The sequence below is a fragment of the Haemaphysalis longicornis genome, unplaced genomic scaffold, assembly GCF_048455015.1.
Source record: "Haemaphysalis longicornis isolate Haplotype H1 unplaced genomic scaffold, Haemaphysalis longicornis Haplotype H1 scaffold_9, whole genome shotgun sequence".
Classification (NCBI taxonomy): domain Eukaryota; kingdom Metazoa; phylum Arthropoda; class Arachnida; order Ixodida; family Ixodidae; genus Haemaphysalis; species Haemaphysalis longicornis.
The window spans coordinates 93,951,449-93,967,258 of record NW_027526460.1 but is presented as its reverse complement, the minus strand read 5'-3'; the positions used below and the strand labels follow the sequence as shown (position 1 = coordinate 93,967,258).

The window sequence follows — 15,810 nt, the reverse complement described above, 5'->3', positions numbered from 1 at the left end:
GGAAAAAAAGGGTGGGCCCGCTGAGCGGACGAGCGAATCGCACAATGAGGCACGCTGTCCGAACCGCGGCTGTTTCGGACAGCGGCTGACGCTAGAATTACGCGAAGTTCATTTTCTTTCCTTTCTTTTTATCCGTTCACGGCCGACAAACTGTTTCCCTCGCACAGCACGAGTGGACCAAGAGCGCAACCCACGTGACATATTCTGAATGCGAAAAACTTTGATGCCTCACCAAACGCGAAAAGTGACCGCCGTCACCCGTCAACACGAATTTCAGTAGCCGACATGTTTTACAGACCTGGAGGGGAACGAAAAATTGCACGGACAAAAGAGCAATCAGAAAAATCCGCAAAAAGTCGCAAAAAAGAACTTTATTCAATTTAACTAGGTTCCTTGCCTTCAGTTCCTCCTTCGTGCGAGAACGTCTTCTTGCATGTCTGCAAGCGTAACATTTTCCTCCTAAACGTTGCGCAGCAACGCACGGCAAAGATTTGGCGATGTTTTGCGTTGGCGGTTGTGGGCGGTCGGGAGTGACGGGCCGCGTATGTCCAGTTTCCGGCTTTCGAGATTGCTTCCGCCGCAGATTACATGCAAAATTATGGCCTCCAAAATCAAAGTTTGTTACCCCAGCGCGAGTCAAGCCACTTCCTATCCAATCTGAAGCTAGCCAGGCGGCTTATGATTTAAAATGGCGTCGTCCTGGAGTCGCACCGTGGCTCTGCCGCGGAAGATGTTGTCCGAAAAATCGAACAGTTAAATTAACCGTGTCCGAAATATCCGTTGTTCATATACATTACTTCTTTGGGACACCTGGTGGTTTCTCGGGAAAGTGCGGAATATCCAGCAAGTCCGAATTTTTCGAGTCCGAAAAATTGACTGGCTACTGATACCAAAATTGACACCGCTGTAAACAAAACAAACAAAATCCCATTTGCTTTGTGTGCGATTCGAACCCGGGTCGCCAGAGAGGAGGAAGTAGCGCTAACCACTGCGCAAACCGGTCACTTTGCATGAGTGGCACAAGAATTGCCGGGACGCGTGGCACTTGACAGGTGAACGTGACAGATCGTGAGTAGAACCGGTGCACGTGGAGGAGAAGCTGCAGCGAGAGGTGCGGCCAGTCCACCAGTCGGAGTAATTAGCGTCAAAACACGAAGAAACGAAAGCGAACAAGGAGACCCAAATACGAAGCAGCAAGGGAGACGTTTTTGATAATCGCCGGGCTTTAGCCTTCAGAGCACACGGGAGCAGACCCCAGTTCCCGAGGAACTTTTAAGCGGCAAAGAAAGCTGCTATCGCAAGTCAGCCCCTTTTTTTCCCTGGAAGAGCCGGGCTTGAACGTCTCCGAAGGCCTGTTCCGCGTATACGCGCACACCCATGTTCATGCCATCCAAAAACTATACGTAGAGTCAACGAGGCACTGATGGGGTTAGGACGCTACAACGAAGGAAGTGGGGAAACGGGTCGGGTGAGCTGCGCGGGAACAGCCCAGCAACAAAAACGATAAGGTGCTGTCCCTTCGCGCATAAAACGGGCCCAGCCGGATGAAAAATTTTCACTAAGGCATTTAAGATGGGCAGTCGGCTTGAGGTGGTCGATCGAGTTAGGTCGTAAGTCCGCGGGGGGGGGGGGGGGGGGGGGGGGGGCGGTTATGAGGGAGAGTAGGGGACTAGGGATAATTCAGTTTCACAAGACGGCCAGTATTGTTAATCATTTCTTTGCCATCCGCTCATCTTTTTTCTCCCCCCCCCCCCTCCCCCCCTCCCCCTCCCCCCTCCCCAATGTTCTTTCTGTAGGCGACGTCGCACGTATGCATGTGAACGGCGGGTGGGAAGCTGTGCGAACCATAGGACGGCGCGTTTTATGGCGTCAGATATCAACAGATTGTAAGAGTTCAAGGTTCACGAGCGCGTGATACGTCACCAGTACACCACGTTGCGCTGCTGAGCACAAGGTCGCGGGTTCGATTCCCGGCCGCGGCGGCCGCTTTACTGATGGAGGCGAAAAGCAAAAACGACCGTGTGTACGATATTTCGGCGCATGTTAAAGATCCCCAGGTGGTCAAAATTAATCCGGAGCCCTCCACTACGGCGCGCCTCATCGCCTGCGTTGCGTCGGTGCGTTAAACCCAAGGAGGTTAAAAAAATTGAACCCTACGATCAATCAATCAACCAGAACACCACATCATGAAGGTTGCGTACAGCTTCGCGACCTTCAAGTCTTACGCGTTAAAGGAAGCTTCCTTCATTTTTTTATCAAAAACTTTCTTCTCGCTCTTTCTCTATCACTTCTCTTCCGCCCGTCATCATTAGGAGAACAATTCGCGTTGCGATAACAATGGGAAAATGTTCGTTTAGTTCACGTGTATTTCCAAAACAAGTGGAAATCCAGGGGAGGAATGCAGTAGATTCCTAACTGACGGTCAGTGCGTTTGAGAATTCGCGTGGGCAATCTTGTTATCACTTGGTGTGCAATTTCTCGTGGCAGCCTATTTTCATACACAGTTCTCGGGTAAACAAGAATACTGAAAGAACTGAGCACAAATAGAAGAGGTGGGAAGGAGAATGTCATTTTATAAGGAATTTATAGTAATGTACAAGTGCGTGCCTGCGCGTGAGTGCATGTACGCGTGCGTCTACGGGATTAAAGGGACAGACAATCAATTTTTGTCGGGCATATGTTTTCTAGCTCGTACAAAAGCCAGCGCTTTACATGGCGGGGTAACCACAAACGAATTATAAACAAAATTGGTTGAAATTATTTTAATTTGGCACTAAACTTTCCGAAATCTGAGACACTACGAACGTGACACTATACATTACGTGTCCTGGTTACGTGACGTGCAAACCTTGCAGCTACTGAAACTGCTGAAACGTTTATTCACTTACCTAAAACCTCTTAACACAAGGGTTTGTGTAAGCTTAAATTGTATGTGTATTTTTAAACATTCTTTTGAAATTTTTAAAGACACGCCGCCCGCCGCCGTTGGGTTGCTCTCAGTGCGGCTAACTGAACCTCCATGCCCAGAATCAACGGCCGCGTTCAGTAAACGGACCCAGTGAAGGAGCCTCCCGCTTGTGTTGCACAGTCTTTGTCAAAATTTTGTGGGCCACGGCGACCGCAACCGGAGCATGCGCGCGGCCGAGCAGGGGCGCTGCGCTTGCCGCTGTCGGCTGGTTGCGCTGCTAAAGAGAGCGAGGGGAACTTTTGCTCTTTCTTTTGAGTGTGTCCGGGGCAACAAATGCTCCGTAAAGTCCCTGCGCTGAAGCAAAGTGCGCCTGCTCTGAGAAACCGGCCCCACTGCACTTATATCGCGCCAGCCATACTACGAAAGGAAGCGCCAAAGTTCCCCTTACTCTCATTAGCCGCGAAACCAGCCGACAGCGGCAAGCGCAGCACCCCTGCTCGCCCGCGCGCCTGCTTCGGCTACGGTCGCCGTTGCCCACAAAATTTTGACAAAGACTGTACGTGGTTTTACGATTCTGCCTTAAAAAAAAAAAAGAGAGAATACGCGGTCCGGGAGAATCCCGACAAATGGCGCCTCCGTGCAAAATAGCTGGCTGCGTCTAGTGAATAAAATAAAAAAAACACACACAAAGGAATAAGAAAGCCCGCAATTCACAATTCTTTTAGCCGAAGACAAGTTTTTAAATACCGCTTTTCATCTGGCATACATACAAAAGTATGTTGCCTCGCTACTGTATGTCATGGTTGCCAGCATTATTTTTTGGAGGACACGTAGGGCTCGTAGATCTAAATATTTCGATTTAAAAGTTCTACCGCGCTATCAGCAAAACCGTTTCACATTGAGGGGTTTTAAGGGACGCCCTTTCATTTGGGATAGAGAACATATACTCGACGAAAATCGGTTCTCTGTCCATTTAATGCTTTGAACCGATAGTGTGGTCGCCGCTTGGTTTTGCGTATTTATTTCCCCAGAAATATAGAACTAAAAGAAAGAGTATGTACGCACGATTATGCTTTGCTATGACAGAAATCAGTTGCTTTCTGGCGAGTTACATTTTACCGCTTCCTTCAATGCTTTCTGATTGAAGCTCATCGCCAAAGTTTAAAATACATCATATTTGACACGTATATATCGACACAGAGATACCCACGATTTTCTTATTGTCAAGTCGAAGTTGGCGCGTGCTTTCGTAGCTGAAGATCTACCTAGATGACAGCACAAAAAAAATAAAGCTGCGAAGAAAAAACAAAAAAAAAAAAAAACAAAACAAAAAAACAGGGCTGGCCCATCATGAGGCAAATAATTCAATTCGAAACATTACACTCTGCACCACTCATGTTTTCGCGGTGAAAAAAAAAATCACCCCATGCGTTCAACTAGAAAACACTTGAACATCGAGAAACAGAAACTCTAGGATTTGCGCAATTAACAAAGGTGGTTTTGCATACGACATCAGAAAAACGCTCCTTCAACGAGCAGCCCCACTGACGTCAACAGACATACTTTCGTTTCATTCTCGTCGACACACAAGGCGACGAATCCTCACCGCCACTGAGCTTTGGAACCAAAGCTCCGTTCGGTATCATGCGGGCCGAGTAAGCACACCGACAAACTTCCAAGATGGGGTCACACAACCCCATGCATAAGGCAAACGGTTTTCCCATTCCACCCGACTCTTTCCCCTCCCATTTTTCCTTCGTAGATTTCCCGCTCAGTGTCGGGTCGCCGTCTCGACTTCCGCCGGGTCTTCTCCGCTGGGAAATGATTGGAATGGGAGAAGTACTTGCGCTTTACTCCAGCCTACACAGTGGAGAGAATCCTCGCGTAAAAGCCCGCGATTGCGATGCGAGCTGCGCCAGCAGCAATCGGCTGAGATCGGCTCCTCTTTAAATGCGTCCTCGCATGCGCTGGCGGGCCGATCCCATTTTCATTTGGTCGCCGACTGGAGCCCCTTCAATGCGTGCACAGCGCGGAATAGTGGTGAGCTCTTTGTCGTCCGTCTAAAAGAGGATGGGATATACGTTAAGAGAAGGGATATTTCGGGTCCTCAATAGTAGCTGTACTAGAGTAGATTTAGTGTTGTCTCCAGCCAAGCTCCCTAGTATTCGACCGTAACAAAACACTAACCGCTTGTCTGCTGGCATTCGTTTCAGTTTTAACCGTAGAGATGCGTAGGTCGAGCTTTGCCCGTCCGTCGCATCAAAAAACCTCGAAGCCTCAAGACAAAAATGGGGTTAGGGAGGTTCCGGGAAACAAACGTGGGACGTTTACGCCGTGAAACCGGCAACCTAACCACTGGGCTACCCCAAAGGCCCGAGGGGGACGGGTTAACAGGGGTGGGGAACCATAACATGCGCAGCCAATTGGAAAAAAAAAAAAAAAAAAAGATGCTTCCCGTGGTCGGAATCGAACCTGGGATGCCACCGGCGTCTATCCGATTGACTTATATCATCGCATTCCGGGCAAACAGTTTTCCTTTGCGTTCGTAGCGCGGGCGTTGGCTTTGGACTCGGCAGCAGGTTTTAGCGCGTGCTAGCGCGGTCCCCTTTGGGGGAGATGGGAAAGCCTGCGGACGAAACGATCCGGGCCTGCTTATGACTGCTTACGTGCTTCGAATGCAAAAGAATTATGGGGTTCCAGATTTCTTTACCTCGGCATGGTGTCTGCGCCTCGTTCTTCGGTTTCGCGTCTTTGTCTTTGGTGCGAACTACTTCGACGGGACTACTGGCGGCACTTAACTTCACGGCTTCCCCACAATCAAGGTTCTATGTGGCTGTTATGTCCACATGCACCGCGATATGACGTCAGTGCTGTACGAACTAAGCGATATGGATTCCGTCAGCGGGATGGTTCATTAAAGAAAAGATCAGCCACAAAACGTCTTCCGCCGCCACTGAGCTAGCAGCTGTCGGAGCAGCCCTCCTTTACATAAGCGGAAGTCCTGCTCGGCGGTGGGTAATATTTTATGATTTTCGGCCAGCCTTGCAAGTTCTAAATAAGCCACCTGATTGCCGCAACCAACTTGTCTGGGATTTGAATTAGATATACACAAGTGCGGTGCGCGAAGGACATGAAATTTGCCTTCACTGGCTACCGGGTCATTCTGGTATGACGGGCAATGTCGTCTCCGATGCGGGCGCCAGAGGAGCCCACGACCTTAACTACACCGATGGAATCCCGTTCCCCAACGTGGATAGCACAAACAGCTGCATTTGGTCTAGGATGGAAACTCCAGTTGTCGGCTTGGAAAGATCTTCTGAGAAGGTATGCGCCTCTCCATGTCATGGACACGACCCTAAGTGCGATATCCGGCATCCACGGGGTCTGCCCAAGCGCTCTGAAGGTGTGCTACACCGGCTGCGACTTAGCGTTGCCTACACCCGAGGATTCTCGTTTAAGCTGGACTGGGTAGAGTCGCCATTGTGTCTCGTGTGCTCTGCTAATGAAATACTTAGACACATTTTAAGCCGCTGCCAGCGATATGCTAGTCAACGGGCGAAAGCTTCGAAGGCACTTGTGCGACTCCGACGCGGAAGTGCTCTAGAACTTTCACACTTCCTTGGCCCCTGGCGAAATCATGGCGAGGAAGTGCTGGGAAGAAAAACTCTGCTTACTGTTTCTTGCGGAAACAGGGCTGGAAAAGGCACTGTGAACCCTCTGAACATATACATTTAGTGTACATACCGCTTACCCCACTCCCCCACTTCCTCATTTCTTCTCTCCGCTCTCCCACTCTCTGTCTTCGTTCTTTCATCTCAATGTATTCACCCTCGTCTGGAGCAGCAAGTCCTATCGTTAGTGGGGCTGACCTTTTCAGCATTCATTAAATCTTTTATCTCTCCCTGTCCTGCTCTGGAGTCCCGGATTAGATTCTTATACCACGTGAGTTTGTGAATTGTTGTTGGTAACAGGCGGACTTAACCTCTGCACGGGTGCCCATAATTTCTCCGCCAAAGCAGCACAAAACTATTTGCGGCCAATCACCACGAGTCGCATTCATGGCTTCCAGTGCTTCAAAAGATTGGCCACGTATCTGCTCCTTTCGTTGCAAATGTCGTCAAAAGACGATAATCTTTGTAGACATTTGCCAAGGAAATGCCCCCTTTGCTTTCCCGCTCACCTCTCATGCTGTTCCTCTACCGTCGCGCTCACCCCAAGGTAAACACACTAAAGGTTCGCGCAAGGCGATTTGAATTTACCGCGTTCCACTGCTACAGGCCGGGTTTTTCGATGTCCGCGCTGCAGTACCGCGGAGACGCGCGTGAATGGAGGCGGCCGACTACAAGGTTTATAGAACCGCGTGGCCGTGCTCCACGTGCGTTCCAAACAGAACATGGAACCTAGCTAGTGGAACCTTTCGTTGCTGTTGCCGCGTGATTTTTCATATGCCGCCAGGAGGCGGCGGTTTTCTGCAGTAGATGTATAATATCGTTTTTTATCGAAAAACCAAGCATCCGTGCATTTTTAAATAAAGGAACACTGTAAATATCCATTGTGTACTAATTTCCTGTCTTATATTTGCGTAATGTCTTGTTCTTGTTCAACAAAGTTGACAAGTATGAACATTTAAACCGAGCTTAGACGTTTACATTTGGCTGTGAGTATATAAGACTATTGCGCAATGTCAAGTTTACTTTGGCCGGGTGGCTGAATCGAGTTACTGACAGACAGACGGAGAGACAGACAGACAGACAGACAGACGAAAATTTCTGGGTTTAAGTAGCCCAAGCAAGACTATCGTCTTTAAAACTGGAGGACCAGGTGCACCCGGCCGCGGCGGCCGCTTTTCTGATGGAGGTGAAAAGCAAACACGCCCGTGTGTTCGAGATTTCGGTGCACGTTAAAGATCCCCAGGTGGTCAAAATTAATCCGGAGCCCTCACTTCGGCGTGCCTCATCGCCTGCGTTGCGACGGCGCGTTAACCCCTACAATCAAAGGACCAGGTGGAAGATGTCTCGCCTAGTCACCGAGTGTCCTGTGACAACAATTAAAAACTGGCACCGACCAAAAATGTTTATATGAAAAAAGGCGCTTCGGATCCCGTACAGGAGCCGAAACACCTTGTTTTTAATTGTTGTCATGCATTTTCCCGACAAGACGGGCTTCCGTCCAACCCACGATTTGATCTAGTGTCGTTTTGGAAAAATAACGTCTTTCAAAAAGACATGAGGGGTGGGTGTCCCCCGAAGTTCTTTAAACAAAGCTGACCGCTTTACCATATGTTCCAGGTGTTCAATTTCATTTTTTAAATTGATTATACTTTATCGTAATTAATCCACACACGCACGTCGGCATAAATTTCGACATTTTTGCATGTGTTTTTTGCGCTTTACAGAGATGGCAATTTCTGTTCGCACAATATAAGTACTAAGTAATTAAGGCGCCCTAAATCTAAAAACATTAAAAAGACAATGAAGTGAACGCGCCTTAGCAGTTATAACACACGTCATCCAGAAGCATGGTTTGTGCCACGCCCACGTACCAATTACGGAAAACAATTATTGTGCTACACGTTACCATGTCTGTTGAATTCACCTAATCAATAATCAATGAACAATGTTGTGTTTGTATTTTCGGTTTTCGTAGTTCGTAATTAGCTTTATTGATTCTGTGCAAGCATCTTGTGGCAGTGTGTATTAAGTTTGGATTTATTATATTGCTGCCAAGGAATGTGAATTATCTTTTTACTACATTGAGTTATGTATGTATTTTTGTTTGCATAGGTATACACAATTGTTTTATAAATACATTAGGGTGCACGGACCCCGTCAAGCCGCTTCTGTTGGCTTTTTGTCCGCGCTCCTGACATCTGAATTTATGGTCCGTAGTAATATCTGTATTTCGATGTCGAATAAACTTGACTTGTCTTGACTTGACTTCACATTTATTAAGTGCGTCATGAAATGTTTTACAGTGCTACTTGAAGCAAAATACCTATCTCTAATTTAACACAAATTCGAGGAACATTAAAACATGCACATATATATTTTTGTCTTGAAATACATGATAAAGAAGACGCCGACCACAAGAGAAAATAAAACAATGACGTTTCGGCACCCCGAATGGGAGCCTTTTTCAAGGAGCCTTGCTCAAGAAGGCTCCCGTTTGAGGTGCCGAAACGTCATTGTTTATTTTCTCTTGTGATCGGCGTCTTCTTTATTATGTACTTCAATGCCATTCCCGACCAGACGGGCGTCCGTCGAAGCCTCGATTTCAGATTTTTGTCTGCTTGACAACGTTGAAATGACTTACTAAACAAAGGAATTACGAAAGAAGCGCTACTGGAGTAGCAAGGCATTCGAGATGTAAGCCTGGGGAGACTTTATATGCCCTACTCATGAACTCGAATCCGTTAGGTAGCAGAGAAGTCAACCCATAAGAAGTTATTAGCTCGGTCGATAAGCCACTGGGACATCAGGAGCCTAATCAACATCGCATTAGTGGCAGAAAAAAAGAAGTTATACGAGGTTCCTCTGGTGTAGCTAATCCAAAAGCGACAACCACATATTGGAGAGTTCGCGTAAGATCCCCCGCCAAGGGGGGGGGGGGGGGGGCGTAAATTATATCGCTGCATGTAATGTAAGTTGCTATGGTGTGATTATCAGTAAAAAAATTCCGCGAGCCGGTTTCTGCGCTCAACCATGAAGAGTCCCCGCCGTAAGTTTCAACACCGTGTTTTGATCGACACGGTCGCCTTGTTAAGGAGTGATGCTTACGCTAAAAAATGCGGCGAAAGTGACACACTTCATAGGCTTTGGGGGCGTCTTCCAGAGATTCATAAAGTATTCAATGGCTGAAATCTTGCACCGTTAAGAAGCGTTTAAGGACAGATTAATCACAAGTCATAATTTCCCGCGGTAAATGCTCGTAGCTAAATCACATTCTCTATAAAACCCTCCCGCTAGTTTGCTTCTTCAGATCGCACAGCAATGAACAACGACAGGCTCCAGTGTGAGCGTGACTTGTTGCTTTGCTCCAGCCGTGTCCCCGGCGCGGAATACATTTTAGGACAGATTCTAAGCTGACCCCCGCCGTTCACACAGTGATGTTCATTCAGGTGGGCCCAGGAAAAGTAGGCCATCGAAAGTGTCTTCGAGCATACGCTCGCTTTCTCGTTTTGCATGCCTTCGTAGCAAGCATGAAGCGTTCTATTTATGCCTACCTGAGCTGCGTTTTTCGGCTACACAACTCAGAACCCATAGTCGGAATGATATGCCACAGCAGGCCAAGCTGCGGCTTGCTATGATTTGTAAAGGAAATTAGCTCCGCGTGGACGGTGATGACTGCCTTTAACCTCACGACGTTGCCCCAAAGGCTGAGCTCGTCGCCGTTCGCACAACAGCGTGTTCTGCAGATCGCATCGCCTGCCCGAATCGTGTCCAGCAGACTGACTTCATGCCCCCCTGAGTGGTTTAAAACCAGGCCGACAAAACACTCTTCCTTCATCCAGCAAATCGCGCACGTTTCACAGTGGAAGATTACGGCAGCGAGTCACAGGTTCAGTGTACGGCTCCTTGTTTCATTGTTGCAGGAATTGGGGGTGGCAGCATGCAGTCCACCGGTTTTGAGAATGCGGTGCGACTCCACCGCCAGCCGGTTTGCAATGTTGCTCATTGCGCGAGTGCAGCGCTATTAGCGCTGTGGTGACACAACCGTACGCTTGAGTGGTGTGTAGCATTATAACTTTCAGTTATTTACCTCCAGGTCGGGTGTTAAAATTTAAGACAACGATTGAGAAGTGACAGCGCGCTTACAGCTGCTGTCAGCCGCCACCTGCGATTTATCCACCCGTATCTATATACTGACGCGTTATGCGTTGAAAACTGGTCATTACGTTCTGATGGTATGAGCTTTATTATACAGTGCCGTCTACTTATTTTGCGTTCTTTGGGAAATTCTAAGGTTGCATCGCAAGGGCTATAATTCATTCTGAGCACACAATCCAGATATCTTTAAAGAGATTTCTGCGCGTCGTCTGTCCGGTAGCCTACGCGTGATATTAACCGTGCGTGCTTCCAGGGTCTCGCTGTCCACAACGTACAAAACGCAGCAATGATGAAATTATAACGTTTATTCCACATGCATTTTCTTCCTCTACGAGACACCCTGAAGCCATCGGTCCCACATGACCCCTCACAAAGAAGGTCAAAGCTGTACCCCATTTGTGCAGCGCCATCAACCTATACGCGCCATCAAGAGAAGCTATAACTGCGTACTCGTATTCCCTCCTATTTTCTCGTTTTCACCGACTCGATTTCCTTAACGACCCAAACCACCTTCTTGTATAGGGTGGTGGGCAGTAGGGCTGGGCAGTTAATTAACCTGTCTGCATTTACATTCACTCCCTCCTGCTCCACTAAATACGCCGCGTCACTACATCTTGTCACAAAAGTTCGCGCTACTTTATCTTACCGAGAAATTGTTCGTACCTTTCAGGTACGGAAATATATGTCCGGATCTCTTGGGTGGCAAAAATTATCTCCGCTATCAATTATTCCTTTTCTTATGTTGCTTAATTTCCCGCGTAAGGTGCCTTCCTGAAACCACCGCCAAGCTTTAAAGTGGGAAATAAACAAGTAGTTAGCTTTTTTTAGAGTTGTGTGCGATAAACTGTAGCGCACCGTGCGCGCGGAATTCCTCAGGTGTGAAGCCGTTTCCGAATCCCTCGTTAGATAATGTTGAATAGTTTGCCCGAGACAGTAAGAAAAGCGCCAGCGGACTTTGCATTGATAAAACCTCCGTGCATTCGAGCCAAAGAATGTTCAATTTTGTTTTGTTCTTGGCATGAATGGTCACCACAGCTAAAAACAGTCGCAAGACAAACGTATACACTGCCGGCGTGTTCAGACTAAGCAGAATTTCGTGCAATCAGCACCAATTAAATCAATAGCAAACACCCCAGTACGGTATTCACGCGCGCATATAAACGGCACTCATTTTCAAGTACCGCGTAATGGTGGCTTCAAAAGAAGCGACAGTCAGCAGACACCGGACTTAGTTCACATTCGCAGAAAATAAGCAAGGGGAAGCGCCTAAAATTTTCTAGTTTTGAAGCGGACCTCGCCGGAAGACGACGTACGTCAGCGGAGTACTCCCAGGCTACCAGTCGCAGAGCGTCCGTTATGTTACCCATTGATGAAGCTGAGGTGACTAAAAACGCCAAGAGAAACTAAGATAAAAGCAACCGGCGACCGACAGCGCCTCAAACTTCGCGCCACAAGAAAGGCGACCACCGATGGAGCGCCGGCGTGCGCGCGCGCCTCTTCGAACGCACATGGTCGTGTGTACACTCCGCACGCTGCGGTAGACTGCGTTAGCGCCGGCTGAAACTGACCGTGCGTGCTGATGATGACGCTGTGGTGTGCCGACAGCACCTCCCAGCAGGCCGCGGGGGGAGGAGGCGACGAGGGCAGCCGTAGGGACATCAGGCTCGGACCGGCGACTCGACACGGGACCAAGGCGGCGGTCATCGTGGGCTGGAGGCTGCTGCTCTGTCGACGATGACGGCCCGCTGCACACTGGCCGCCGGTCGGCTCGGGACCCGTGGTTCGGCCGCGCGGTGGCGGGGGAGGGCGCCATCTTGGGCCGGAAGCGCGCTGACCGGATGTGACGTGGGGGCCGCTCCGCCTCCTCTCCCCGGTGCTGACCACGACGCGGACCGTGGTGCTGGCGACTGCTGGTGGACACGGGGCCAACTAGGTTGAGCTTCCCGGCTGCCGCCGACGACCGAGGGGGCGCAACCTGGTCGTGGTTGAGGTTCGACGGGTCGGAATCTCCGCGCCCGAGTTTGGTGGCGTCGAGGGTACGGGTGATGCGGTACCATTTTGCGCGCGTGCTTTGGGCTCGTGAGATTTGTCGCTTTCATTTTGACAAGGTCCCCCCCAGTGAAATGTGAGCGCGTCCGCGCTGGTGGTCAATTGCAACCGTAGGAAAATGAAGCTGTGGAGCTTGATGAGATGATCAGCCTTTGACAGACGTACGCCCTCTGATACACCTTCATCGCTTACCTAATCCATACATAGTGTCTTGGGCGAAGGCATAAACTTGAAGCGTTGCGTTCGATCGAGAGGTCAGATGTTCATATTGTTTACGAACAGCATTTCGAGTCAAGCAGCAGTTACATTGGTTGACTCCCCGTACTCATCGTTTCTTTTTCCACCGGCGCTTTGGGTGCCATTTTCAACCGCGATAAGTATGATACCGAATTTTTTTATCGCATCGACCCAGTTAGACGCTGATAGCGTTATTCGGGAAGGAAAATGCAGTTCCGCAAAAAGAAGTGTCTGCAGAGAGGGAACTATTAACATTAGTCGTTGTGCAATTTTATGTTCACTGTGACAAAGCAGAGATTAGACAGAGTTGCTGCAACTAGCTACAATCGATGAACCAGCGGTTATTTCTAGTTGCTTTCGACTGGAAAATGATAAAAGCAGTTTTAGCAGCACTCCGGACCAGACAATATAACCCTCAATCCTGTGAATTTAAACCATTGTTTTGGGACAGCACGTAGCATTACAGCGAAATCACGGTGCGACCGTAAAAAGACTATTTCGAATACACCCGAAAGAACAAATAGTTTTTGCCATAGATGGAACATCGGATTGCACAAAAATTCATCACGAGAAACATTCACGTAATAACAAAGTTCTTCATTTCCTATATGCTAAGTTCAGTTCAGTTTCCTCTGTGCTCGTCTATGGAAAAAAGGAATGTGTCTATTGATTGAGTAGTATTCAGACATTTAAAATAAAACGGGCGAACCACGCCTATCATGACTTTATGGGCGTATTTAGTTGTTAGACGGAAACCGAAAAAAATCCGTACACCCCAATGAACAAATAAAAAAAATATTATCTTGTCAAAAAACTGGCGGAAACAGCGCAATGAACGTGATAAAAATAAGAGGACCATGCACTGTCCTGTTGTCCTTTCTTGTCCTTCCTAGTCCGCTGTTTCCGCTGTTTTTTTTTTTTGTAGCACCCAGTCAAAATTTTTCTTTTCTAATATTAATCTGACTGAAGCAAATATGTGAAAGCCTGCGTGCTTTCATTTTTCCGAAGCAAACCCGACTTGGGTAGTATCGGAACACGATGGCGAAGTGAAGACACACTTCGCGTAGATGCAGATTTTCAGGCCGGTGATACAGTGAACCAACACTTCTTCGTTTGGGGGGATAACTCTCTCTCTCTCTCTCTCTCTCTCTCTCTCTCTCTCTCCTCTCTCTCTCTCTCTCTCTCTCTCTCTCTCTCTCTCTCTCTCTCTCTCTCTCTCTCTCTCTCTCTTCTCTCTCTCTCTTTCTCTCTTTCTCTCTTTCTCTCTCTCTCTCTCTCTCTCTGTTCCGATGTTTAGAGTATAACGCACCGTCGTACATGGCATTCGTAGATTATGAAAAAAGCATTTGATTCAGTGCCCACTTGATTCACGTGATGCCCAAAGGAATCACATGATCACGGACTCCGCAAGCCATACATTGCGCTCTTCCAAGATGTACATGACGGATGCACAGGAACTACACGGCTCCACCCCACCAAAGAACTTGTAAGTTTCCTATACGAAAGGGTGTCCGGCAAGATGACACAATATCTCCGCGATCATTTGCATCCTGTCTTGAGGGTGTGTTCAGAAAGTTTAAGTGGAGGAAAACAGTGGTGCGAATAAATGGGAAATATCTGAATGTTTGCAGACGACATTGTCTTGTACAGTCAAAACAGCCGCAAATTGCAAAACATGCTTTGCCGATTGTGCTCGGAAAGCATGGATGAAGGATTAAAAATAAACACTAAAGAATCAAACCTTATTTTCAATAAGCATGCCAAAGAATGGGACGATAAAGTAGATAACGAAATCTTGGAAACGTAAGCGATTGCGTCTATCTTGGGCAAGTCATAAATGCTGATCGCAATAATGGAGAGGCAATTACCCGCAGGATAAGCACGAGGTGGCCTGCTTTTGGTAGATATCTTGACTACAAAGCAGCGGCTGTTAATCCGAAATTATTCCTTGTAATTACGTTTCGATGTTTTCAAAGTTCATTGTTGAGCAACACTGGAGGATGCTTTCCGAAGTTTTCCGCAGCTTCTTTTAGTTGACCTTGGGCAGAAAATTTGGAGTTTTCGGAATTTGAAGAGGCCTTCGGTGTGAGTCTGTTAACTAGACCTCACACGTCTACAATTTATAGAGTAAAGCATAAACATACTCCTGGTTTAAATACTAGAATCACCTTGCTCTTTGTCCAATGGAGTCAACGAAGAGTCGCAGCTAGCGAGCTAATAGACAGCGGTACCTCAATTTTACGAAAATCTGATTTTGCGATGAATTCCACAATTTTCTGAAGTAGATCTATTGGCTTAATGCATTTTTCACATCTTACGAAATAATCCATTCTGGGAATTTTTTCCTGTTGTCGTAGACATCGAGAAATCCAATTTGAACGGGTTACAGTAACTCAACGATGACGAACGAGTAAAGGTGTAAAATTTGTAACTAGGAGCTGGAAGTGGTCACTCCAATTTGCAAACCCTGGAAGATGCAGCCCTATGGATAGTAGTTACTTCAGCCGTCAAACAAAACAAAAACAAAAACAAAACACGAGTGGTGAGTCGAGCAAGCTGCAAGCTGCAGTCTTGAACACCACCTCCACAACATACGTTCGTATCGCCAACCTCGGCTATTGTAACTTGTTATGCGTGAGGGCGTGTAGCCTAATATCAAGGGAGTTCAGCCATACCCACGCTTTGCAAAGAGAACGTCAACTTACAAAAACCTCTTTCGGTGCTTACAACGTAAAAGAAACACCACTGGATCCAATGACCAGCCAATAAAAAAAACGCACTAGCCCCCCG

The 15,810-nt window shown here is 47.7% G+C and overlaps 1 protein-coding gene across 3 annotated transcripts in view; it reads right to left on the bottom strand.

Annotated features, from left to right (window-relative positions):
• Window positions 1-15,810, bottom strand: part of Lin-28 (protein lin-28 homolog) — a 265,710-nt gene that overhangs the window by 211,873 nt on the left and 38,027 nt on the right. The window contains exon 1 of one of the 3 annotated variants that reach the window (XM_077685210.1): window positions 12,303-12,453. The exons of the other annotated variants lie outside the window; for them this stretch is intronic. Within the exon in view, the coding sequence (XP_077541336.1) occupies window positions 12,303-12,438 (136 nt within the window). The 5' untranslated portion in view covers window positions 12,439-12,453. Of the gene's footprint in view, window positions 1-12,302; window positions 12,454-15,810 lie in introns of those variants that run through there. 3 annotated transcript variants of the gene reach the window in all.